Source organism: Hippoglossus hippoglossus, chromosome 8 (assembly GCF_009819705.1).
Source record: "Hippoglossus hippoglossus isolate fHipHip1 chromosome 8, fHipHip1.pri, whole genome shotgun sequence".
Taxonomy (NCBI): Eukaryota; Metazoa; Chordata; class Actinopteri; order Pleuronectiformes; family Pleuronectidae; genus Hippoglossus; species Hippoglossus hippoglossus.
The window spans coordinates 18047731-18074302 of record NC_047158.1 but is presented as its reverse complement, the minus strand read 5'-3'; the positions used below and the strand labels follow the sequence as shown (position 1 = coordinate 18074302).

Here is a 26572-nt window from a genome sequence, read left to right as displayed (position 1 = left end):
CGTGCGTCGTCAAAGATAAAACTGAAGTTCAAGGTTGTTTCTGGTCTCTCAGTCAAAAAAGGACTTTGCAAACAACATGTAAAAAACAAACAAACATGCTTTAACATTCACAAAGTGTCACCTTGGTATGTTAAACAACTTACTAACTCTCCTTATCCAGTGGTTATGCTTTCTAATCATATCTCCTTGGGTGTTATCAAGCACATATGAGCCTGTGCAAACGTTGACTGTGCTATAAGACCATATGTAAAATAGTTAAATGGGAAGTGAATGCATCTGAGGCATGAAACGTCTGGATCTGGTCTTCCTGCAGCTCCAGTTTCAGCCAGCAGATGTCAGGAGCGATTTACTTTTCACAATGCAAATGTTTGGGTAGTACTGTGGGAGGGGGGGGGATTTGGGAGGTCTTCCAAGCAGAGCCCCTGCAGCCATGTGTGTCCTTCAATATGTGATTAGCATCAGCGACCCTTGATTTAAAAAGTCATTAGAGCTAATTAACATTAAACACCATAGTCTCCCTGCTTTCATATAATTACCCCCATTCACAATGCTCACGACCTATTAGAGCGTCATCAACCCTCAGGTTGCACTGACCAGGGATTTGTATTCTGAGTCGCACATGAGTCAAATGAAGAAAGAGCCACAAACACAGGTTTGACTGAGCAGCCAAACACAAAATGGTCTCTTTTGTTTTGGACACATTCGTGTAAACCCTCTTACATTATTACAGTTATATTTGAGCTTTGCGTTATTCCTGAGGTAATGGCAAAAGCTTCCTGACCTATAGCCTGTCTGAGAAAAGTTCTCTCCTCTATTTCAATTTGCAATACTCCCCACAAATACTTTTACACTATTATAGACTGTATATAAAGATGGACGACATGACAGCTCCCCAAAAGTGAACCCAAGTTTCTCGATTGCCCCCTGGTGGCTGGCTGTTGTGTAGGTCAAACACTCCACCTCCTCCATGTTGGTCAATGGAACAAAGACTAAACTAAAAAGTCAAAGTACACGATAAATGCGCTAATTCTTCCGCCAAATGTTGTTTAACAATAAATGCAATGCAGCGATGTCCACCGGCCTCTTATCTCTTCAGACTTTAATTAAAAGAATCCATGCACCGCACCACAGAATGCATCAGCCCAGAAATACAACACTGGTGAAGCTCAGAAAGTTCCATCTCTGTCAGTGATTGTTTGCCATATCTCATCTACATTATATAACTGAGCAGTGTTTTGTCACACACCAGCAGTTCAGGCCCTGACGGCAGTAAACAGCAGCCGCTAAGGCAGCAAGACACGGGATTCATTTGACCACCATTCAGTCATGTGCCAACACACATAAGGAAAGTTATAGATGTGCAGAGACGCCCGATAAAGCTGCGTGAATAACTGGTGCATCTGTTTCGAAACCGGCAAAGTTGCGTAACGTGGAAACAGGAAAAGAGCCGTAGGATTCAGTCTGTGGCCCAAAGTGTCACACGTGGCTCCAGACGGAGCCCAAATCAGCAGAAACGCAGAAGACGACAGAAAGCATGAAACAGGATGAAGTCTAATACCTGCCACTCCTGCCGGCTTATTAGCTAAATCTCTTCATACATGCAAAAGGTTTTATGTTGGCTGGGGGCAGGTGTGGATTCTACCCGGAGCATGAAGGTGAGCGTGAGGTAAAAGTGCTTAATGGCTTAAACAGTTGACATTCACGCAGTTTTATCACACATACCTGATGAGATTTTTAAACTTGTGTGATTTTTTTTTAACTTTTAATTACCGACAGCCATCACAGGCAACATGTCGATTTATTTTCCCTCTTATATAAGCAAGAATAGAAAAACAGACAAAGTTCCATCTTGAAATCTATAATTCAGTAACACTCAGGGGATCAGTCTGCTTCTTTGCTCACACCACTCTGTAGTTCTCAGCCTTTCATTGTTGAAAGCGGGAACCACATAAACCACAAAACTGACTGATGTTATTTGAAACAACAGCAACAGAGGAAACATTAATAATACACAGTGTTAATCTTACTTTGCTGCAAAGAATGATATTAATTCAAACCCCTTTTTTCTGCATAACTTGGTGCCAGATATGATTTATTTGAAAACACGCTGAAAACACAACAATGTTTAATTTACACATAGTTTTTCATCCACTCTGGTTTCAATATCACTGCTGACGCAAAGTGAGGTCAATTAACGGGAAAAAACACCATAATTACAGAGAGTAATTAACGTCCCTTACAATTTTGAAAGGGCGACATAATGAGTGGACCTTATTTACACAATTAAAATGATCACATGATATTTAATGTCCATTATACGAGGCATGGGGTTTTTGATTTAAAAGAAGATGTCTGCTGTTCTATGTTGCTTCGATGTCACACGTCACTAAAAGAATCACAAACATAAACAAAAGATTGCACACGAGTAAAAGTGGACGGATACGTCTGCTTTGTGAGAGAGGAAATCCCCCAAATGGTCACTGAGTTTATATAACTTTTCTAATCCCAGTGTTGTTATGACTAAGGAAATAGCTCAGCGGCCATCTTATCCTGCTCCCTGCCTTCTGTTCAATACGTGCATGAGTGTGGAGAACATGATTTAAATCTGAATTCTGTGTAAAACCAGTGAGAGAAGGGGACAGACAAGCTAAAGACAGAGACAGAGATTTTTAAACATATTGTGTGACAAAGACAACGTGACTGAAGGAGAATGAAGGAGAGGAAGAGAATCCGTGAACACAGACCTTTTTCAGACCATAATAGTAAGAAAAAAATAAGGTGAGACCAAACTGTTGAGAAACTGGGCCTCAGACCAAACAGAGAAGGAGGCAGCGTTGTCACTGACTTTGAAGGGAAGTTGAGAGACTCTGTGCCCACCTGCTTTTCTGCTGTTGCCCACTTGCTTCTTCCGACACACACACACACACACACACACACACACACACACACACCTGCTCATCTAATTCATATCCTCTGCATCAGTGCTTCTGTCAGGAGGAAATGTTAGTGTCACTGAGGCAGAAAGCACAAGCGTGCATATGAGATGTGCCTGTGAGTTGTGGGTAACACATGATGCATCACAGCTGAAGGCGACAGAATTTTGTTTACATCGACGCTGAGATCAGAGAAAAGATTCCGGAATATTTTCAGAAAGTGTATCACTGAGTATGTGTACAACTGGGGAGTGGCACACGGACACACAACATTGGCACCAATTCAAACACAGAAATGAAATTAAGCTGCCAAATGGATGCTCATCTGTACAGGTTGTGTTGATTTCTCAATCCTGGCTCGTGTTTAAATTACACAGGAAGTCTTCCCACGCAAAAGACAGGAAAAAAAAGTAAAAAAACAAGTTTGTGCTTTGGCCCTTGAGCTGAAAGGAAGTTCTACTTCCTCTCCTCCTCTTCCTCTTCTATTGTCCCATCGCCACACATCCAGCCCTCCTCTCCTCTTCCTGCAATCCCTCGTCTCATGGCTGAGTCAAGTGAGCAGCTGACCGGGGATTTCCTGGACAGGTCATGCAATAGAAACCACAGACCCTTCCATGGTGTTCTGTTGTTCTGCTTTGCCTTGTTCTGCTTCATTTTTCTCTTCTTATCTACTGCTGCATCCCCTCTCTTTCTCTCTGGCCTCTCACTCATTCACATTCATGCCTCACGAGCTGATATTTTTTCCTGAGGCGTGGTTGATAATGTGGTAATTACTTTCACCCAACTGGTCAAAATCCTGTCTGGGTATTAAGAGAAGTTTCAGACTCCCCCTTATGTTAATGCATTCAATACACACTCGAAGCTGTTTTCACACTGAAGTCCTCACATCTCCATGAACTTTTCAAGAGGGGCTGAGTTTGAGAACAGATGCTCCGAACCTTTCGTGCTTTTTCGTGAGCCGATGTGAAGATACAGCAGGAGAATGTCAGGGAAAGTCCCAGCAAGCGAGCAGGCGTGTTGATGATGTTTCTAACATGTGATAGATATGAAACTGGAAGTATAAGAATATCTCAGGCTGAAAAAGAGGTGCCATTCAAAGGTGTCATCTTTGAAAGACTCAGTGGAATTTATACGTGGAATTTATACGTAATGTCCTGCCTCTTGATTTCTCCCCTAAAAGTCGCATGAAAAAACATTTTCATGTTGTTGTGAATGTGTATGAACCAGATAATCTGCGTTCTTCATATGTTTTGAAAGGGAAACTCCCTTTCAAATCAATGCTTAGGCTTGTTTTAGTTTCACCGATGCTTTTATCTCTTTGTTTGAACTTTGCAATCGAAACCTAAACTTAACCTTCACAAGTGTCAGACACATTTAGCACCGTATGGCTGCACCACTAGACTAAAACACATTAAATCACAAATCTTCACACAACACTGAGCCCATCTTATACACTTAGCCATGAGATTGTCCATTGCACTGCAGGACGAGTTCATGACGAAGAATACAAACACATCAGTCGGGATTCTTTTGAACAGCTACAGAAAACGGCGACACTTCTCAAGACGTATTTGGACCGGGCCAAAGGCTGATTGCTTTTCTCAGCTTGTGGCCTCAGTGACTCAGCTTGGGGCAATTCAGACCTTAGAAACAAGAAGTGAAGTGTGCATGTTGTATCTTCCACTGAAAAAAAGAGAATGAGTGACCGTGTAAAGTACTGATGAGCCTGTTTGTGCAAGATTCCTCAGCGTTACTGTCTTTTAGGGCTAATTCACGACATCTGGTATTAACAACAACATAACACAAGACAGACGTATTTCACTTGATCAGGCCTTATTGTTCCTTTATTATATTTATCGCTCAGTATAAAGTCTTTCATTTGTTATGAAAAAACATGTCAAACACCAAAATACCACAAGTTACTGTTGGACAGATTTAATTCCCAGTATAATAAATGTCTTTGAATTCATTTTTACTACAGAGCAACACATTTCACACTTTCTTCTTATACCAGCGGCTTCATTAAGCATCATTTCACTGGGACAACAATTCAGCTCATTGTCTCCTTCAACTCCCGACTGAGTTTTTGATTTCAAGTTGTAAATGAAGTGAGAAAAATTTAAGCCTCTATTACACCCACACAGTGTCATGGTGATTCGATCCCCACATCCTGAGTGCGTCCCTCAGGGATCGAAATGAAAAGGCTCTTCAATAACAAACCACTTTTTAACTGTCCTCTGTTTCCAGCCTTATCCTAGGATCCACCTCTCGCGACATTGAATTCAAGTCAGCAAACGTCGTAAGTGGGACAGATGATGTGAGAAACACTTAAAAATATGATTAAACTAGAATTAGCGTCCTGCGGTTGTAAGCCTCCACCTGCAGTTTCCGTCCCTCCAGGTGTTCCTGACATATTGCATTCACAGTGAATGGGAAATGCTCTGTATTTATATAGAGCTTATCTAGTATTAATGACCACTCAAAGCTCTTACAGCCATTCACACACACATTCATACAGCGCATCTATGTGTAGCACTTTCTGTATGAGCATGCGAAATGGGGAAGACGGGGATCGAACCGCCTGGTAAGAGGACGACCGCTCCCTCTGAGCCACAGCCGCACACTAATATGAGGTCAATGGGAAATCGAATTAGTGAACCTTTGACTACAAGTGACATTGGGTCAAAGTTTTGAGAGCGTTAGACTCGCGATAACGTGTTCAAACATGGTTTATGAGGTCGATGGGAACTTGACGTTTGAAATTCGACCACCAAATTCTAATCAGTTCATCTGTGAGTCAAAGTGAATGTTTGCACCAAATTTTTTAAGGATTCCCCGGAGGTGCTCTTTAGATATAGCGCTCACAAGGCAAAAATGGGTTGACAATTAAATTCATCAACCCTATTCTATTGGTTGGGGAATTTTGACAGACATCAAAAATGCAAGCGCAGAAGAAATGAATACAAGAGCTGGGGAGAAATGCAAGAACAGATGTTTCATGCATGCACATCCAGCAGTGTGAGTGTGAGGAAAAGAGCTAGAGCTGGACCGCAGGTCCAAGCAACAACATTATCTGAGTGCAAGCGCACAGTTTGAGCACAAGCAGACCAAATCTGAGGGGCTATTTCAGTGCGAGTGCTGGGTTTGGAGTGAAAGCTAAGATCTGAACGTGAAATCAATAAGTCCTGTTCTCAAACTGAACGACCACGCTCTTGAACAGAGAGGAGAAAAAAAACCCCGAAAGGTGACGCGGAAGACAAGAGCACATGAGCTCACTTAACATTATATATACACAGGAAGTGCCTCCCACTCACTCGTCCCTTCATGCTCTCTCTCTCTCTCTCTCTCTCTCTCTCTCTCTCTCTCTCTCTAAACGTTACTCATGGCAGTGTGTTGCTGAGCAGCAGCCAGTCGTCTCTCTCTCCCCTCACCGAGCTCACTCTCTATCTCCTCCTCTGCTCCGTCTCCCTTTACGCGCTCTCAAGCTCGGCGGACGGACGAGACCTTTCTCCCTCTCTCGCTCTCTCCCTCTCTTCCATTTCATCGTACCCTCTTCCTTTATCTTTTTGATATAATTTTTGTTACCCTGCCTACCACCCCCCCTTCCCCCGTGTCAGGGGCAATTGTGGGGGTCCCCAAAGTGTGTGATTGAGAGTGTGTGTGTGTTTTGGAGGGTTTCGGCATGGAAGCAGTGGCACTGTATACGTTCCGTGCCACTGAGGGCGATGAACTCAGTTTCAACAAAGGCGACATGCTCAAGGTAAGAGAAATATCTATCTATCCATCTATCTATCTATCTATCTATCTATCTATCTATCTATCTATCTATCTATCTATCTATCTATCTCTACATCTCTACATCTATCTATCTATCTCTACATCTCTACATCTATCTATCTATCTATCTATCTATCTATCTATCTATCTATCTATCTATCTATCTATCTATCTATCTATCTATCTATCTATCTATCTACATACATTACTCATACTTGGACCAATCACCCGGCTCTCTCTGCCTCCGCTGTGATAATTGCAACAATTATAACTTTAGCGCCTACAGCTCTTGACATCCTGTATCCAGGTGATGCTGTTGCTGGCTAAAAGAAAGAGCGGAGCGTAAAAAGAGCAGCATGTAGACGGCTTCAACTTCTTCGGACTGTTACGATGATTGTGAACATTTTCCCATTTGAGATAAGGGTTTTTTGGGGGGGCTGGTAGCTGAGACGATGTTTATACCTTTAAAAAACTGCTTGTTCTGCATCTGATTGTAAACTTAGACGAGTGAGAGATGAGGAGACTGATGGATGACGTATGTGCTGTGAACGTGTTTCTGGAGCCAGCAGCTAGTTTGGCACATAAGACTAGAAACAGTGTGAAACAGATCTAACAACATCTGTCCACCAACATCTGTAATGCTCCCTAATTAACAGCGATGTCAACGTGCTACTTCTCAGGGGTTAACACACCATACATCTAGATCTTGACCAGCAGCAGTAAGTTCCTGGACTTTCTGCTGGTTGCCAGGAAACTGGCCGATCTATAGCGAGATATGTATAACCTCTTATAAAGTGGCAAGTTGTCATCTCGTGTGCTTCAGGCTTGCTGTTCCGCCTGTTTTGAGTCTTTGTGCCAAGTTAAGGAAACTGTCTCCAGGCAGTAGTGTCATATTAACTGAACAGACACAAGAGTTCCATCAATATCTTCATCTCTGCAGTGATAGAAAGAAACAAAAACCTATTCCTTTTTACGGTACGTGGTCTATTTTTGCACTGACATCCAGCTGTGGTGTTTTTCTGACGGTTAGCAGGCCAGAGACATTTTCTGCACAGCTGGAAGTTATTGTCGTAGAAAATCGTCCCTCTAAGACATCAGCAGTTAAAGCTCGGAATTAAAGAGCATGAGCTTCTTTCTGGCCTTACAATACGTGCTGGCACCAGCTGTTCCACACTCATGGCAGAGGAAAGCGAAACCAATTTGTCCTCCTCATTCTCTCGCCCTTATCATGATATTGCTGTGGCCACTTCTACGTGCTACTGGTTTGTCACTGATCTCCGCCAAGGGCTTAGAACTGTGGGAAAATTGTAGGAATCGCTTGATGAGGTAGGAAAATGGAAAAACCCATCACATCAAATGGCACAAAAATAACCCATGACATGAATTTGATGTCGTCTAATGGGATAGTGATGCCTGAGGGTGGAATTTACCTTTAATCGTATGCAGGAGGCGAGGTTATTATTCACCCCAGACAGACTCGGTTCCAATATTAGAGACAATATGAGATGGCATTTAGTTTTGTTGCCGCGTCAGTGTTTTCGCAGCAAATAAATGTGATTCTCTATTTCCATGGAGTATTTATGTGCAGATAAAACTCTTTTTTCAAATCTGCACTTGTGACTGGAGAAGCTTTTTTTCCCCAAATAACCTACTTGTAAATCCTGATGTACTTATTTTTGGGGGCTTTGATCAGTGCACGGTGAAATAGTATTATACCAAAGTCACAGAGACGCATTTATTGTGACAAAAAATGGGATGAACACTTAAAAAAAGCTGTTCACTTTATCTGCTTTCTTTCCTCCCACTGGGATAAACTGCTGTCTTGTCTTAGTCAAACAGCTCCGGTTCACACTTGGGTCAAACTGTACTTAAACAGCTCTGCACATTTGTTCATTCACTGGCTGCAGCACAGATGAACTGAACCTTGTAGTATCATCACAAAATCATGCAAAATGTTCAACACAAAAAAAAATACGACATTTAATTATCACTTAACATCTTTTTCTTGTTTAAAAATCACACTTTCTACATAAAAAAGCTTTATTTTGGTCCCAAATCTTCTCTTTTTCCACCTGAATGAAAGAAAATAGATTTTCTTTTTTACTGTGTCATTTTTCTGGGGGACATTATTTTGTTCATATCCTGCTGTGCCAGAAACCATGTGATCAATCGGGCGGAGTGGAGAGTGGGCTCATAAAATAAATGATAAAAATAGCTTCATAGTTAAATTCAACTGACACTCGGTTTTAAAGCCAAGCAGCGTTGCCAAGATTGACACGAGGGAAGGGGACACAAAAGTGGAGCGTTTTCTTTTTGTTCTCCAAACCTAAAACACATCAATGTGACAATCTGGAATTTTAATTGGATTTGGATGGTGTGACTTCTCTGTTAGCGAGTCAAATCCCAGGCAATAGCAAATTAGAGGAATATAAAAATATGAGTCACTGAAGTTTTTATTCGTTCATGTCCCAGTACAACAAAAGCTCAGGCTGGCGCTGTGTGTGCAGTGGGACACTCAGGTTGAAGGGCATCACTCAGGCCATGTCTGGGCCTCAACTAGAATCTTATTCAGATATTTGCAGTGAAAATGTTCATGCCATAGACTGTATATGGAAATTGACATAGACTCCGGGTTGGGAAAGTGAAGCCATTGCTGACATGCCTGAGACCTGTATTCCTTTCAAATGACCAGCAGAGGGTGACCCCACAAGAAGACTGTGAGAAAATGACCCTACTTCACTTTCAAAAAGTTTAAATTGCTGGTTTCAAGTCTTTGATACAGCAAGATGTTTATTTTAAAGCTCGCCATGCATTGGGACGTGGATACCGTGTGATTGACAGCTAGTGCCATCCAATAGGTGCTCGTCGCAGGTGTAGGTGGGCGTGCAGCGTCCCTGAGCTCTCAGTCAGGCTCCACCCCCCCCCGCTCCTTCAAATATGGTTATTTCTGGTTTCAAAACACCAAGCTGGTGCTGGACAATGTGTCACAACTCGAGGCTTTAAAAGGGGCAGCTCACAAACCAATGGGTGACGTCATAGTTGAACGCCACTTGATTCATGCTGAATATTTATGCTGAATATTCCTTCATTCTATTTGGATTTTAAATGTGATTTTTTATTTTTATTTTGTAATTGTTAAATCCATTTTTAAGGCCCTGGAGCAGCTGAGTCAGTCACAGCTGAATCATCGGGGGCGGTGGTGGATAAACATCCTAAATATACGTTTTTTAAAGACATGAGTTTCACAGATGGGTCCAAAGGACGCCGCTAATATTAGATCAGCATTGAGAATGTACTGAATCTAAAGAAGTAAATAGTGGAAATGTTAATACAACATTGTGTAGTTGTACTGTTTATTGTTTATTGGCAGCAGAGCTACAGCAAGGCCAAATAATGACTGAAATACAGGTAACGATCTATAAACTTTAACAGGCAGAATGCGAGTGGACTTGCTCTGTTAGAGCACAGAAGGGTATGAAGAAGCAAAAGCCGCAATTTTCTGAGAGAAAGCAGATGTAGGTATAAAGAACAGAGCGCTTCAGAAGATATGAAAGGAAGAAATTATTTATAGATTTGGCTAAACTTGGACTCACAGTGCTCTGTACCAAGACAGACTATGTGTGATAAGAACATAACCAGGGATCTGGAGTTTTTCCCATGATGCAGGGCGTTACCCAAAGATGTTGGGACTCGGTTAAGTGCTGCTTATTGTTTAACTAATAAAGGGTGGAGCAGTCAGGACGAGGTAAAGACGAAAGAGAGGAAGAAGTGGAGAGCTGTAGATTGTAAAGTGCCCCCTGGCAAAGTGGAATTCAGAAGCAGAATCCAACAAGGAACTGGAGAGGGAGTGTGGTGAGAGGTGGGCAAAGTCTGTGGGTCACAGGGTCACAGTGATGAATTAACCGAGGCTGTGGTTGAATGGGCTTGACAAGAGAATGATGTGCAAATAATGGCCAATCACTCAGCTCTGTGATCGATGGTGAGAACAGTAAATCACTCTGTAGCCTGCATGCGACGTCGTACAGCAGAGTAACCATGAAACTAGCTGGTGCATGAAATAAAGTTCCAAAAGGCAAAGAGGAGACAGGGAAACTTTTTGACAGACGGTGGCAACAAAAAAGGAGCTGAACCCCTTCACAGTCGTAGAAACTTGGCAAAGTCTTCATCTAAGTTCCAACACACAAAGGATCGTATCACATTTGTCCATATACCAAAAAATATTCACAGTGTAGACTGGAAAACGTACATGAACTCTGAGGATAATGACATGAACAGAAGTCAACAGGACTCAGGGGTGTGTAAATCAAAGTAAGAGGGGCCTCAGAACACGATCCAGACCGACGGACCAAATTTAGTCTGAACAAAAGAATTGGTTCTTGGTCCGGATCAAACTGAACCATGGTTTGGATCATCTGAAGTGTGGAAACACTTTTTGAGAAAGTTTCGGACTTTTGGACCAAGAGCAGGAACTTGAGGCAGCTTTATGCAACAGAAGAAGCCTTTCTAAACTTCTAGAGTTGTTTACGATATGACAGTCACACGTTGACTGTTTTAATTTCACCGATAACACACAGAGGCAATGTGATAAATAAATAAAACAAAAAAAAGGATGATGAAGATGAAGTGACTCGAGCTCTGCAGGGTTGATAAGACGGAGGGTTTATGAGACGTGTCACTGCGAGCAGCCGAGCAGAGCGAACAAAACAACAGTTTAAAATATCAAAATGACAAAGAATGTCACAGCTGGATTAGAATCACAGAAAAAACCCACATGATTACAAAAAAAAACAACACCCAGTGACAAGAGAGATGGATGAGAAAGTATAAAACAGGTAAATATGAAACTGGGACATATCAGGTGCAAGTGTCTCATCTTTTTTGTTTCTAAAGCTTGTCTAAAAAAAAGAAATACGAACTAGAAGTCGATCTCAGTTTAATCCAAACTGATGCTGAGGTATAGAGAACAACAAGCAGAGAAGGGAGGAGCAGCTGTCACTCACTTCACTCGTCGAACCCATTCTGCTTTGTTATGTGAAGCCAAATGTTGTGTGTGTACTTATACTGAACTAATGTAAAAAATATTACATGTGGGATTTGTGTGAATTGATAGCTTGATGTGTTTGTGTTTGTGTTTGTGCTCATCCCCAGATCACCAACATGGAGGATGATCCTAACTGGTACACAGCTGAGCACCACAACAGAAAAGGCTTCGTGCCGAAGAACTACATCAACCTGCGGCCGCACGCGTAAGTATACACACACACACACACACACTTTGATAGGACGTTGATGTAATGCATTCCCTAGTCCCTGACCTCAACCTCAACCATCACAACTACAAGCTAAACCCATAACTTTACGTGTAGCTGTCACTTTGAGAGCTGAACGGAAACTTAACTCTCATCTGAACCCTCAGTCTTACGCCTAAATGGCCCCACTTTCCCAAACTGTCCTTTCTCTGTGAAGCCGATAGCTCAAACTTGTCCCGAGGCTTCACGCACGCGCACACGCACACACACACACATATTCATTTGCAAAGCAGATGAATACATTTCACACGTCCAGCACTGGTCCGTCTAAGCAGCTCATCAGTGAGTGTGTACGGCTGCAGGCGTTTTCTGCTTTGGACATCTGCACTCCGGCATAAGGCAGCCTACCCAAAGGGACACACTCGCTGCTTTACATAATCACACACAATGCAGCCGCGTATGAAAATGTTTACAGTGAAGCTGCTGGTACACCCTGAATCTCCATCAGATGGTCATGCACCAGCTGGGGCTTCTACTTCTTCTCGCTGTGACAAACACTAAACTGACAGCACAGCCATTGCAGCGGCTCGAGCTCATTAATGAACACTGGTGTACGGTCCAGTTGGAGTGTGTGCACACCACAGGGGAGATGTGTTGTCTGCTGGGAATTGTGTTTATGAGAGTGTTTCCCCTCCTCCACATTTCTGCACAGAACCAATGTAATAAAACCCAGAGAACACTGACCCTGTGACCTCAATCGAGATCATCCTTTAACTTGTCCACCACACTGGATATGTTCTCTGCTCATATGAGTCATCGAACTGCCGTGGTCGGCACGCAGGATCATGAAAGCAGAACATCATTTATGCAAGTCTCGCATCCCGGCAAACTGCTCGACTAAGCAAGACTAATAAGCAAAAATAATAAAATGAAAAAATGACACTATTACTTACGCTTCACCACTGACAAATGAAATCCAGCATTCTGGGATTTGTGTTGAGTGCATATTTAGCCGCGCGTTTAAAAATAACTTCACAGACGTTCTAATTTCCACCACACTCAACAGCTCCTTCATTTGTCAGCATTGATCTGTGCAGTGCCGAACAACACAAACAGCCGGAGTTTTTTTAGGCTTTCAAACAAACGCCAGAAACAAGTTTGTGGGTGCGAGACACAAACAACAAAGCCGTAGCATCGCTGACGTCTTTTCTTTCAGTCTGACTTCTGTTCTGTGTTTCCTGTCGTTCCTCCAGCTGGTTCGCCGGCCGTATATCTCGCGGTGTGGCCGAGAGTCGACTCAGACAAATGGGCTGTGGAGCTTTTCTGGTCAGAGAGAGTGAAAGTGCCCCCGGAGAGTTCTCCATGTCCGTGAGGTAGGAGAACATTCAACAAATCTTTGATCCATGTATTTGTTTTTAATGACATATTATTACCATTCTTCACGTATCTTCTCACGACTGCAACCACCCTGTTTCAATTTCTGCATCTGTGGACATATGTGCGCATCCCCTCCACACACAGAAGTGCTATCAAAAAGTTCCGGGGACTGATTCTGCAAATCTGATTTACATTTGGCCACCAAATCAACATGTGCAGCGAAACACTGCTCCCAGCGCTCCTGCCTTGATTGGAACGCTCCCTGGAAGTCCCGTTCTGTAAGTGTGTCAAGCGCCATCTGCGCCACGCACTGGATCTCCTCCACTGTGTCAAAACGGCAACTCCTCAGATTGCATTTCATTTTTGGGGGGGAAAGAGGAGGAAGTTGCGGGGGAGCCAAATTTGACAAGTAGGCCAATTGGAGGGCCTGTGTTGGTGGAGCCAAAGCCCACGCTGTGAGTGGGCGTGTTGTCATGACAGAGAGGCCAATTGAAATCACGCCACAGTTAAGGTTTGTTTGCACCGGATGGCCTCCCGTGGACACTTGAGCAGAGTGCAAAATGAGAAGGTCTGACCCTGCACGGCAAATTCACAGTGCAAAGAAAACCAAGAGCATGGCCTCGGTCACACGGGTCTCAGAGGCTGTGGCTCGTCCACTGTCAGGCTGCTGTTCGGTCTCTGGGTGACAGTCGTCGACGGCCGTGATGATCCTCAACATGAGTGTGAAGCAGAATCTGAAGTTTCCTCTCTGCACAAGGTTGAGGTCCATGGAGAAATTTCCGAATGCACACATGTTGAGCTGCAGTTTGCACCTTCACAGCAGGAGCATTATCGGGCCTCGCTCCGTTCATGCGCGACAGGAACAGTCAAAGAACTTTTTTTAATCGCACCTTGTACGTTCTGAGCAGTCACAGGAAGGGGGTTTAGAGGACATGGTGTCGGGAAGAGGGTAAAAGGGAGGATCTGCAGCCCCTCTGGCCCGATGTGAGCTAATCCTGTGTGGCACACTGTGGCATCTGGAGCTGCTGAACCGGCCGATCCGTTGTCTTGTAGGGGGGATGAAGGTCAGGGATGCAGCTGAGGCTTGGCATTGTGCTCCTGGGGGCTGTGTGGATGTTAGAAGAGTGGAGCCAGGGTGGTTGTGTCTGAAATTTGGCTTTATTAAGAGAAAGGTCTGGAGCTGAGGGTTGGCTCCTCACTTCCAGTTGGGGGCTGTAAGATGGCTCAAGTCATGGAGTCAGGTTTTTGGGTTGTTCTGAGGTTATTTCAACGTCTGGGCTTGACACTCTTTCCCAGTGGATTTGTCTCATGCCTTCGGAAAACAGGACAGGAAAGGAGAAGGAAAACTAGGTTGTCTGCAGTGAGGGAATTAAAGGGGGAAATTACAGATGAGTGAGGGAAGAGGAGGGAGGTGCTGTGTGTAAAACAGGTTTGCCAAGAGGGGACAGACAGGATTTTGCTGCTACTTGTTTTTTTGGCACTTTGTTGGTGTGTCTCTCCGGCTGTTGTTGCTGGATGGTGCAGTAGCTCGAAAATTGGGTCAGGTGTTTGTGTGCCTGTGTGTATGTGTGTGTGTGTGTGTGTGTGTGTGTGTGTGTGTGTGTGTGTGTGTGTGTGTGTGTGTGTGTGTGTGTGTGTGTGTGTGTGTGTGTGTGTGTGTGTGTGTGTGCGTGCATGTGTGTGGTCCTTGTGTACTGACAGCTCTCCTGTCGGAGGAGATGTCCTGGCAGGAGTAGCTGTGAAGATTCAGCTCAGCCCGATCAGATCCACTTTCACAGTCATGAATGGAGCCATGAGAGGGAGTTTGTTTCTAATTGTAAAAAACTAAGTTAGAAATCATGCAAAACAACTTAATGTTATTTTCACTGAAATTAAAATGAAATCCCTGGCTGCAATTTCCTGGTATAATTGGCTTTTTAAAAAATTGATTCATTTATAATGTGACAATTTCATTATATATATTTAAACTAAGGCTCAGTTTCATTTTCATCTGTTATCACTTTGATAAGTTGATTGGGTTATAAAGTTTTAATAGTTGCTCTAAAGTCAAGGTATCAGGTTTTGCATTGTTTTGTCAGCCGAGGAAGTTGGAGAGTTTGATCAAACCTTAAGGAAAGAATAAAGTAAACTTAAATCTCTAATTCCTATAACTTAAAAACTTGTAACTTGTGAGAAAATAATAATTCCTGCATTTATTGAGTCATTAAAACACTAAAATAACCCAAATGCTCCAACAAGCATGCCGGGCAAGTATACATGAAACTGGTATATAGAAAAGCTGTGATGTCATAGTTTCCCAAAACGCTCCTTTTTACACTTAAAATGTTCCTTTTAAAATCTGCACTTTGGATGGTGTTTGTAAAAACTCTCTGTGTTAGTGGTTTAAAGTGTGGATGAGAGGCCCGAGACGCGGAGGGAAAAAGTTAGTTTTGCAGAGAATCCGCATTAGTGCTGACAGGGCATCAGAGACAGAGCAGGGGGGGGGCGCCTTGTTTAAAATGCAGACGACAGAAGACAGCAGAATACTTTTTGAGAGGTGTGTATGAAGGAATATGTGACGGGGGACTAGCTTCAGACTGTGCCTAGTGAAACTGTCCCAATGGGTTATTTATTAGCAGTGTATTTTTGGAAAGTGGAGCGAAGTGACGCCAACCTTTATAGAGAGAGAGAGAAAGAGAGACGAGGAATACATTTTGCTGAGCTCGGCTTTACCAGCTCTTTTTGACTCAGCAGCAGATGCACCCAAAGGACGGATTTAGTCTTTTCCGAGTTTCTCACAATAGTATAATATCGATCTATTCCGAGAAAGAATGTTTGAAGAGCTCAGATACGTCAACGTAGTTCTAAACAAAAGGGCAGGATGTTGTGTAGCGGGTTCCATTTTTGGAAGTGTAGTCGAAGAAATGTAACTCTCACTTTTTCTCGAATGGAAAATCTCACTTCCTGGTTCTCTTGCTCAATATCAGTCCCTCACCTGCACATTAAACCCGCAGCTGAATGTTAGAACTGTGTTCAGGCTCCGTGAGTCATCACAGGACACGAGATGTGAAGGTCTCCCGAGATTATTTGAGTTTTGGGAATCTTTTAGTGTCGTTTTGTTTACTGCCACTTTCTCCTTGAAACGATACTAAGAACCAAATGTGTTCTCTTGTCTCTTTGTCTGTGAGAGCATGACATCACTTCCTATTTGAGCGCTGGATATCCTCTTGTGTGACACAGACCAAGGTTGTTCGACCACAGCTACGTCCTGCTCGACACAATGTTCTTCGAAACGAAACAAAACAGCTCATCAACACCCAGGTGGTTTTTGTTTCCACTGGCCTTTGTCTTTTTATCAGGTGAACATCCTGCAGAACAAAAGACGTTTTTCTTTCACTCTGACGGTTTCGACTGAGCCAAATGTCTGTCAGCGACTTTTTTGTGTGTCTGTGTCTCAAGGTCTTGTTTTTGAGGGAGTTCAATCCAGGTGCTCTACCCTGAAACTAAAGCAGATATTCTTTCAAATCTAAACCATGTGGTTTTTTGGGGTATTAAGTCCAATCTAAGTAGAGATTTTCAGACCAACTCGTTCTTCCAGTAGCTGATGGCTCATACGAACTCGGCTGGTCGTTCAGCCTCCTCGTCTCTTACCAGGTTCATTACTCTAAAGGGGAACCCTTAAAGGGAACTGCCCCTTTGGCTTATGCTTATTTTATAGCTTCATAATCTTCTCCGCAAGTTCGCTGTCCCATGAATGTCGTCACTCGGGGGCAATTTCACACCGAGTGACTCCTGATATCCCCTCAGACAGCAGTTAATTTACTTTGACAAGTTAATGCTCATGGATGCATTATAATGCACAGTCAGTGAGTTATGCGGGGCCCATTTTGGAATAAATATATAAGTGCAATTAGCTTTTTTTCTAGGTTAAATTCTCCTGTGTGCATATTTGGAAAGAGACGACCAATACGGATACGACTCCGATGTCTGAAACACTTCTAGAAAGTTAACTTGGATTTGTTCAACGAGATCTTAAGCACACACATTATATAAAATCAGATAGAGCCAGGCTAAATGTTTCCCCCGTTTCCAGTGTTTCTGCTAAGCTATGCTAACCAGCTTCACATACACTCAAACACATCAATTGTATAAATCTCAATTCCACCGTTGAAGACAACTTTGTCTAAATGTGGAGGACCCATCGAAAGAAAATGGTGAATTGCTCTTTTTTTTAGCTCACACCACAGTTAAATTGCACAATTTACAGTTCAGTGGCCAAAGCACAGCTGAGAGAGACTTGAGAAAGACGGAGTAGAGGGCAACGTTTAAGAGAAAGAGAAAGAAAGAGCGACAGCAGATAGAATACACAGGAAAAGAGAAGAGCTGAAATAGGACCAGTCAGGCGTCTGGGAGACAAAAGAAGAAGAAGGTTTTGTCCAGTCCCGCTGTTACCAAGATTGAATTTATAGGAAACTTCAAGGATTAGTTGGAAATTTGGGGAATTATTTGCTTTCTAGTCTAAGGTCATACGTCATATGTCTTATAGTAGCTGTCTACGCTTAGCACAGAAGACAGGGAACTAGCTATAGCCAAAATTGGTAGTTTGTAGTTTTTTCCTGGTTAGGCCTGAGTAAAGCTCGTAAGGGTTCGTATAAAACTACTCAATCTCGTGAATCTCTATTATAGGGATTCCTTGGTTGAGGTTAAATTGAGCTAGATGCAGATACGAGATATGTATCCCCCTGAAATACAGGATCTCTAAACCAGATTGTATAAGTCTGTCCTAATTTCCAGGCTGATACCCAGGATGTTTGAATTCGTCATATAAGGTTTCACATTTAATGAGTCTCGAAAGTATCATGAGTTTTTATGTGCGTGGGTTTTGAGTCTAATTAAACATCTAATGAGGAGCTGGAGATGATGTAAATCTATACAGGGATATCTTTTCATAAGCGAAAACTAACTCTAATTAATTTGCAAATGTATGTTTTCTTTCTGATGAAAACCGACTGGAGAAGACACTGTTTCTTACTTTCTCGGGCTCATATCATTTTTTTTATCTGAAAGGCTCCTTATTTAGCAGTCAACACACTTTGCAGCCACCAAATATACTTTTTTCCATTCTTCATCTCATTCGTTTCATCCCAGCTCCGTCTCTCTGACACACACACACACACACACACACCCCCACCCACTTCCTGACCCAACTACCCATCTATTGAAGCAGGTGACGGTGGTGGGGGTAGTGGGGGGGCTTTTATAATGCTGCAAAAGGAGCTGAACCACTCACCCACTCACTGGCTTGGCTGACATGCAAACCACAGGATGACACACAAAACACACAAAATCGCACACAAGCAGCACCTACACACTCACGACCACTTTCCCACCGGCAGAGCTGCCACACGTGAGATACAAGCCGCTATCGCACACATGCATCAGACACACGTCGGCTGCCACATGTCAACTTCTTGACACGACCACCAGTTACACACACACACACACACACACAGACACACACAGAGAGAGAAACACACAGTTAAATCGACAGCTTTAGGTGCTGCAGACATCTGCAAACTGGACCGCAGATTAGACGGGTTGGGGGTCGGCAGAGTGAGAGACAGTCAGAACGGGGGAAGTGAGACTAGATTGATGGAGGAAGTGGAGTGACGACGATGGACGGATGACCTCCGTGCCTTTTGAATTGTGCTGGCACACAGCAAAAACTTCTGTCCTCATCTACAGTATCTCTCGCTGTGTGTTCTATCTCCGCATCTATTTCATTTTCCCCCCTTCTTTCAATCTTTCTCAGCCTTGTTCTGTCTTAATCTCTCTGTCGATTCGTTCTACGTGGAGAAATCACATAATCTCTCTATCGCTGTGGGCCTTAATTACACTGGATCAGGGAGATGAGAGGGCACTTGGAGAGAGAGAGTGTGTTTGTGTGTGTGTGTGTGTGTGTGTGTGTGTGTGTGTGTGTGTGTGTGTGTGTGATGAAGCTGAGACAGATGCTGTCTGTCTTGTTATAGCACACTAGTTCTCTAATGTCTCTGGGTAATAAAACCTTTGTCAGCTACAACATTTTATCCACTTTCTCTCGTTCTCCTTTTTATTTCTCTATTTCTTCACTTTTTTTTTACAAACTAACAGTCTGCGCTCACCACAATGAGATCACTGACCTGTGGTTTGATTTCCTCAACGTGCAGAGGCGTCGCTGAACTGCCACAACACGCAGAGCTGCGAAATCCAACATGAGAGATTATCGTTGGCTCGGAAACTTTACTGGTATCATTATATATTTGTTTTATGTATTTAAAGACTGGCTTCATGCTTTTTACCACATGTAGCCAGTGCTAAAAAAATAATACTATAAATTTGTTGTCATTACTGTTTGTGTGTCTGTCAACAGGATTATGAAATACAGGACCAATTTTCTTGAGGCTTAGCTGAGGAGAGGACTATGGGCCAAGAAGAACCCATTAACCTTTTTCTTTTTTACATTTTGCAACATTTTCATTAAATTCTCAAGAAATAATGTTGAGATCTTGTTAAAAAAAAGAAAACAGGCATGTGTAGAGTATATGAAACAAAAATACAGACATAAATATACAATAATACATTTTTGCAAATACGTGTTTTTGCGGTTTGCAATGAAAACATATTTCTACATTTCTTTCTACATGTATTCATTCATTTCTGTATTCCTACATTCATTCATTTATGTGTCCGTATGTTAAATAGGCAGTCAGGGTAACTCAGTCATATACAAGCTTGGTTGTGATCATTAATAAATGTGGAAATGTAGAAATAAATGAGTGAGTACATTTATAAATTAATAATTTAATGAGTAAAAGAATAAGAAATAAATGCAGAGAAATTGCCCTTTTCATCGCAAACTGTATTTATTTATATATGCTAATGTCATATTTGTGCTTCATATATATATAATAAGCGAAATGTGTCCAACCTCAGTGGCGAATGTCTACTCCCCAAGTGCCGTTCTTGTTCCTGTATATTTCCACTGGATTTATTTTACCACTGCCTTCTTATCTCCTGTGAGAAACCTACTTTGTTTTATTTGACATATCCGTATGTGGGTGTAGAGACAACCACTGGATGAAATCTCTGCCGTGACGCTGGATGATTGCATTTTTCTGTTTCCAAGTCTTTCTGCTAGGGCATTCAATTTTAAGCGGACATCTTTTGTATTTCAAAACGGACTCGGAAACAAACAAAATTGCGAGACATGGCATGCTCCCAGCTGCAGGAACCCTAAACGAGATGTGGTGAACAATAACGTTTTGTTTCCCATCCCTATAAGTATTTGATGATGAGGCTGTTTTAGAATATTTGTGAATGCCCTGAAGGAAAAGTCCTTGCCCTGTCTGCTCCGCACCCTGTCTTTCATCTCTAAACTCTTTTCTTCACCTGACACGGCTTCTGTCTTCATAAATCCTCACAGACAAAACAGCTGTACAGGTGCACAGCTTGTGGCAGTGACACAGCCCCACCAGTAGGAGGCAGCAGAGGGGCAACCCCACAACCAGGGGTAATGGAGATTCTCAGACACATTCAGTTGCATGTGTGAGTCAGCGGAGGATGAATCGAGAGAAAGCAACAGAGACACAGCGGAGCAGATAACAAGAGGAATTGCGATAGGGAGGGAATAGTTAGATAGAAGTCCCATAATAACGAAGAGTGAGCAACACAGAGAGAGAAATCTGGACCCAGAGGCACAGCAGAGGAAAAGAAAGACTGACAGATAGCACTGCTGCTCACACATAACGACTTAATATTCAAAGACTACAAAGGCCGGTACAGTGTCAATCCAAAAAACAAGTCAAAGAACATCTTTGGAACTGAAAGAACGCTGCAGTTTCATAATTTTTCAGAGACGGGCTGAGGGTGAGAAGAGGGGAAACGAGGGCACGCTGGGTGAGACAGAGGAGGCAGAGACAGAGGAGGCAGGGTGGAGGTGCAGCTGAATGCCATCCAGTCATCAGGGAGTCGGTCCTGCTTGTTCATGGAGCTCAGCGGCTGAATAAGAGAGAGGAATCCTGGGTGAGGAGACAAGCCGATGATCATTCACTTTCCCTAAAGCTTGGGACGGTGCCAGCCAGTCGGACTCGATCCAGGAGGAGCCTGGTGAGGCTCAAATGCCAAATTGTGATGGATCCAAAGAAAAGACACGACATTTATAGGAGGAACCTTTTACATTGAATATTACTATGAAAGGATATTGACGCCGTTTTTCCAAACAAAGGTTTAAAGCGTCATTAACACAGGCCGACACACACACACCTACTCTGTGATGTGTTTAGAAACATGGGGGAGTTGCATTGACTTCCGCTGCATATGATGATGCGGTTATATAACATGATCCTGGTGAGATGTCCAGATTTCTAAAGATAAGCTTACAAGTTACTTAGCAACCAACACAGAGCCGGATGGAGGAGCAGGTGTGATTGCCAACAAACACAAGGCAAACTTTACTCACAACAACGAGGCACGCACACTTCAACACAATGGCTATTTCGGGTTTGTGGCATTAGCTCAATTTTATTATTCTTTAGCGACACAAAATGATTTTCTTTCATCGAAATTACTGGTGCAACAATATGTTCTGGGATTTTCTTTACATACATTTGTGCAGAATCTACAACCCACATAGAAGCCTTTGTAAATGTGACTGTCAACATTTCCCTTCCAACATATGACTCACACGCACTAAAATAAACAGCATGACTGGTAACCGCCTCCAATCTCTACTAATTATATTGATTTGGATTTTCAGTTTGGCTTTTTCTTTACAAATATAATGTCTGTGTTTTTTGTGTCGTCTCACCTTTGTCTGGCCGAACATGAACGCAAATGAAAATTTATTAAAAGAGGAAATACAGGCGAAACACCCTGGGTTTTTCTTGGGTTTTTTTTTCGGACCAGGAAAATAAAGAGGACGACACTGAATGCATGCCAGCTCTGACAGCTGACAGCTGTGGAGTTAAAGTGGTGGTGGTGGTGGTGGTGGTGGTGGGGGGCATGAGATGAGTAAAGGCCAAGACTGTTGTTGTCAACCCAAACCAGTTCCAAATGGTTCGGATGCAAAAAGCAGTTTGTGAGGTGAAGACATGTTGCACTCGACCAAGATCTGTTGGACTTTGTTCATCTTCACCGTTGCCTTAAACCCTGCCTCCTCCTTGTTAGCAGATGGGACAAAGTACAAGTCAAAATATTTTTTCTCAAAGATGGTTTCTGTCTGTTTGTTCAAATGTTCGTTTCTCCAGTAAGTTTGGTTTTATTAGTTATTTGATGCTATAAAAAAATGGGATTGAAATATCACGATTGACATCTGGGACTGACTCACGATTGGTCGATCAAGGACGTGTCCCGTCACAGGGCTCTGGCTCCTCAAATTGCATCTTCGGCTGCAGGTGGCAGCGTTGGCATCTGGGACATTTCGGCCTCATTCGTCCACTCATCCATCTTCATACACACTTTAAGGCTCGGACACATGTCACATCCATTTTTAGTTTTTAGTCCAACTGCAGCGACACTGAGCTCCTCAAACAAGTCTCTGACGCAGAGAAGCCAAACACTGTAGCACCCGTAATAATTGACTGACACTCCTTGAACCCACTGGAGATATACGAGGGAGCAGAAAGCGTTATGAAGGCCCCTTTTTTTTGGGATGAAAGGCTGTTGTGAAATTCTCTCTTTCTCTCTGCTCATTTGTTTTGCAGCTATGGCGACCACGTTCAGCACTTCAAGGTGCTGCAGGATCGCAGTGGTCAGTACTACGTGTGGGACGAGCTCTTCTCCTCGCTCAACGAGCTGGTGGAGTTCTACCATAGCAACAGCATCGCTAAGGAGAGGAACGTCTTTCTGAGAGACCCCGAGCAATTCGCCAGGGTGAGCTTTGTTTGTTTCTTTTTTTTAATTCAGTTTAGCAAACATTTCTATTTTCAAATATAGCAACCGAAGCAAATTAGACAACTTTTAAAAATGTCAAATTCGCATAAACACACAAATAAAATTCAGTAATAAAGCAGTAATAACGATATTCCCTTTAAAAGTAAAAAGTTACACAACTATTTTCAAATTCAAGTCCTTCCTGTAACTTCCCTGTGACTGATTCATATTGTATGTGGGAGATTTACAATTATTGCAAAGAGATGTGTGACTTTTTTTCATTATAAAATGATTGTACTTAATTAACGTTGAGAATAGATAAGATATTGATTGATAAGAACAAAATAAACATGTTTTCATGAACAAAGAAATTATTATTCTTATATCACACGATTCGTTTCTAGTGATTCTCTTGACCAAACTTCTCTGAACATCCTTTTGTCTGACTTTGAACTCACATGTGTCTTTATAAATTATTTACCACTATTTTATCTTTGCAGTGTCATTTTAAATCTCCTGTCATCCTTCATCTCCTTCATCCCCCTCTTCTATATGCTGCCGGTGAAACTACATTTGGACGAATTAAATATTTTTTTCCATCTAATGTTAAAACCCCGACTGTCAGGACAAACATAAAATGGTCCCGGGAGTTCATATTTCATTTTGCAGTGACTCCAAATCATACGTATAGATATAGATATATATATAGATTTTTCTTTTTTCTTTATAACAGCTGACAGCTATGGGAACAGTCTATATGGTGGTGAGATTTGTGACCGTGGCAGCAGGGCTTGATATAGAGGTGCAGCTCGTAATGAAAGATCACAGGGGTGCCGCCGGTTAGCAGCGGAAACCAAATCAGTCATCTTGGGCAGGGAGCCAAAGGGAGGGAGCACTGCAGCGCTCGGGAAAACTGATTTTAAAGGCAATTATTTACCTCAGTCAGGATTTTAGTCCCTTCATATAAGTCTGGACCAAGCAGTACTTAAGTTTTGTATTAGTCCAGTTTCCCTCCAATAGGTCAAGCTGTCAGGATTTTACTCCCATTTGAATGAGATATAGTTCCTTTAATAAATCATTGCAGTTCTAAGTAGACAATCATCCAACGCTGTGGAGGGAGAACTTGTCATTCAGGGCGTATCCCAAACTTCACACAATGTTTTCTCTCAGGTTCGGTGAGAGAAAGTGCACGGGACAGGTAGTTCCCATGATGCTGTCACCATGTGAGAAGCGACTGTTGTCATTATTGTGAACTCATTACGCTGACAAGATCACATTGCACCATAACTATTCCTGGGGAGTGGCACAGGCAGGACGCCCGCAGGCGAGCCCGGTCGCTGCCGGGGAGGGGTTTGATACACAGTGATCCTGACGTGACAGCGTGTTCTTATCACTGCAGCAGCGGCCGCGTGCTAATACTTATCACATCGCACTTACCTCAGCATCCTGGCACCTGGGAGCAGACCGACAGTCCTAAGGGAAGATACGGCGTATAATTCTATTTGATGTACTGTACAGCAGGGAGGGTAAATTAAAATTGACTGAACAAACTAACCTTAACCGCAACAGACGTTCATTCATAATCATTCTCGCAGAAGAGACCAACATAGCAGTGATGCATACGACCAATAAAACCTCAATTTCCACCATACTGACTATCTGTGTTTGACTAGTCTTCCTGACAGTTTGCCCAGTAATGAAGTCACCGCACTTTATCTTTATCGTCATCTCATTTGGAAAGTCCCTCCAAGTCTGGGATTAAGTGGATGTGACAAGGATCCAGATACGATCAGGCCAAATGACTCAGCGGTGACACATCTCATTATTTGTGGTGACGACTAAACATGTTTAATGGGGATTGTCAAAATCTCACATGACCTCTGTGGGCAGGGCCTTCGTGTTAATTCAGATTAAACCATGATTTAAACTTCACTAATGTGAGCAACAAAAAAAAGCTTTGTCTGTATTTCCTTATGGGAAAGATTGTAGGAATCTAGTCCGGTCAATTTTCAAAGATGTAGTTTGAACAGCAAATTGGATTAAATGTAAAAAAAAAACTTTATATATCTAAATATATAAAATTATTTGTTTAACATTGCAAGATTTTTGATAGTTTTCACCAATTTCCCAGGGAATAATGTATGGATCTCGATGAAAACAAATAAGGCATATTTATGGAGCTCTTTCTATTAGTGTGGTTAAATTTAAAGGGCTGTTGGTCCAAGGTGAACTTCTCGCAAAGTTAAAGTAAGTGAAAAACAATTCTAGATCCCCCCTTTAATCAAAGCCAACATTTAAACGGTTCCTCCTTTGATCATTCCCCACCCTTCAACCAAGTTTCAGTAAAATTGGTTCTGTATTTTTTTGGTAATCCTAGCGACACAGACACACACACACCAATGAAAACAGGTAATTCAGTTTTTTTTCCTGAATTTCTAAAAAGAATAAAATATCAAGCGCTATATCACTGAAGTCATATAAGTTCATGACCATACGCAGCCCTTAATCATCTGATATGAAAAGTGTTGAGTCGGTAAGACTGTCTGAAGCTTCTGCTCTTTTGAAGATGATCCACGTGTATTGATCTCTGTGATGTGTGAGCTTTACTTCAATATATATATCTGGACCTTCAGATGGAGCGAGCGCTTTCTTTTCTCCCTCCTTTTTTATCAACTAATTTCTCAAACTTGATCTTCTGTCTCAGAGGAGGTTGAGTCGTTGCCGGCGGTCTGCTGCCGCTGCTGTATTTCACCTGGTGCAGACGCAGCCTCTCGGATGAGGATGACAGGTTTTGATCCTAAAAATAGTTCTGTCGTTTCGCAGAGCAGCATCTCACAAATGTCGCCGTCGTTTCGTAACATCCGGCTTCAGAACTTTAAAACTTTACCACATTTTCTCTCAAAAAGTTTCTAGAGAACGGTGCATCTCAGTCCTCTAAACAAATTGCAGCCGGAGCAGGTGCAACTGAAGCCGTGCATTTGGCTTCAGGGTGTTGTGATGACAGTTAGAAGAAAGATAATTTACCCCTATACCTGCTTAACCTGCATATTCCCAACCATCATTCTGTCATTGTCAAAATGAACCTCTGTTGTTAGTGGATCCACAGACAAACCCAAGTCAAGTAATGTTTCTGTTTCCTTGGACAACACCTGCATGAAATAAGGACAGTGGGTGTTTTATGGTTATACTTATTATTGCTATTATAAAATAGATTGAAGACATTAAGTAGATGTTCATGCTTATTTATTTAATTAGATTCCAGAGGCCAAAGGTCACGGTGACCTCATATGAGTCTGGATAAATATATTTGTTGACTGAAACTGCTCAATTAATCGATTCATAGTTTTA

The 26572-nt window shown here is 42.4% G+C and overlaps 2 protein-coding genes across 2 annotated transcripts in view; both read left to right on the top strand.

The window, feature by feature from the left end:
• The first annotated feature begins 6326 nt into the window (after window positions 1-6326).
• Window positions 6327-26572, top strand: part of grapa (GRB2 related adaptor protein a) — a 26959-nt gene continuing 6713 nt past the window's right edge. Inside the window, exons 1-4 of the mRNA XM_034594120.1 lie at window positions 6327-6693; window positions 11859-11956; window positions 13213-13332; window positions 23056-23224. Coding sequence (XP_034450011.1) covers window positions 6616-6693; window positions 11859-11956; window positions 13213-13332; window positions 23056-23224 — 465 coding nt within the window. The 5' untranslated portion in view covers window positions 6327-6615. The remainder of the gene's footprint in view (window positions 6694-11858; window positions 11957-13212; window positions 13333-23055; window positions 23225-26572) is intronic.
• The window catches only part of LOC117766719 (protein FAM83G-like), a 24917-nt gene continuing 22315 nt past the window's right edge, over window positions 23971-26572 (top strand). The window contains exon 1 of the mRNA XM_034594026.1: window positions 23971-23975. The gene's annotated coding sequence lies outside the window, so the exon portion shown is untranslated. The remainder of the gene's footprint in view (window positions 23976-26572) is intronic.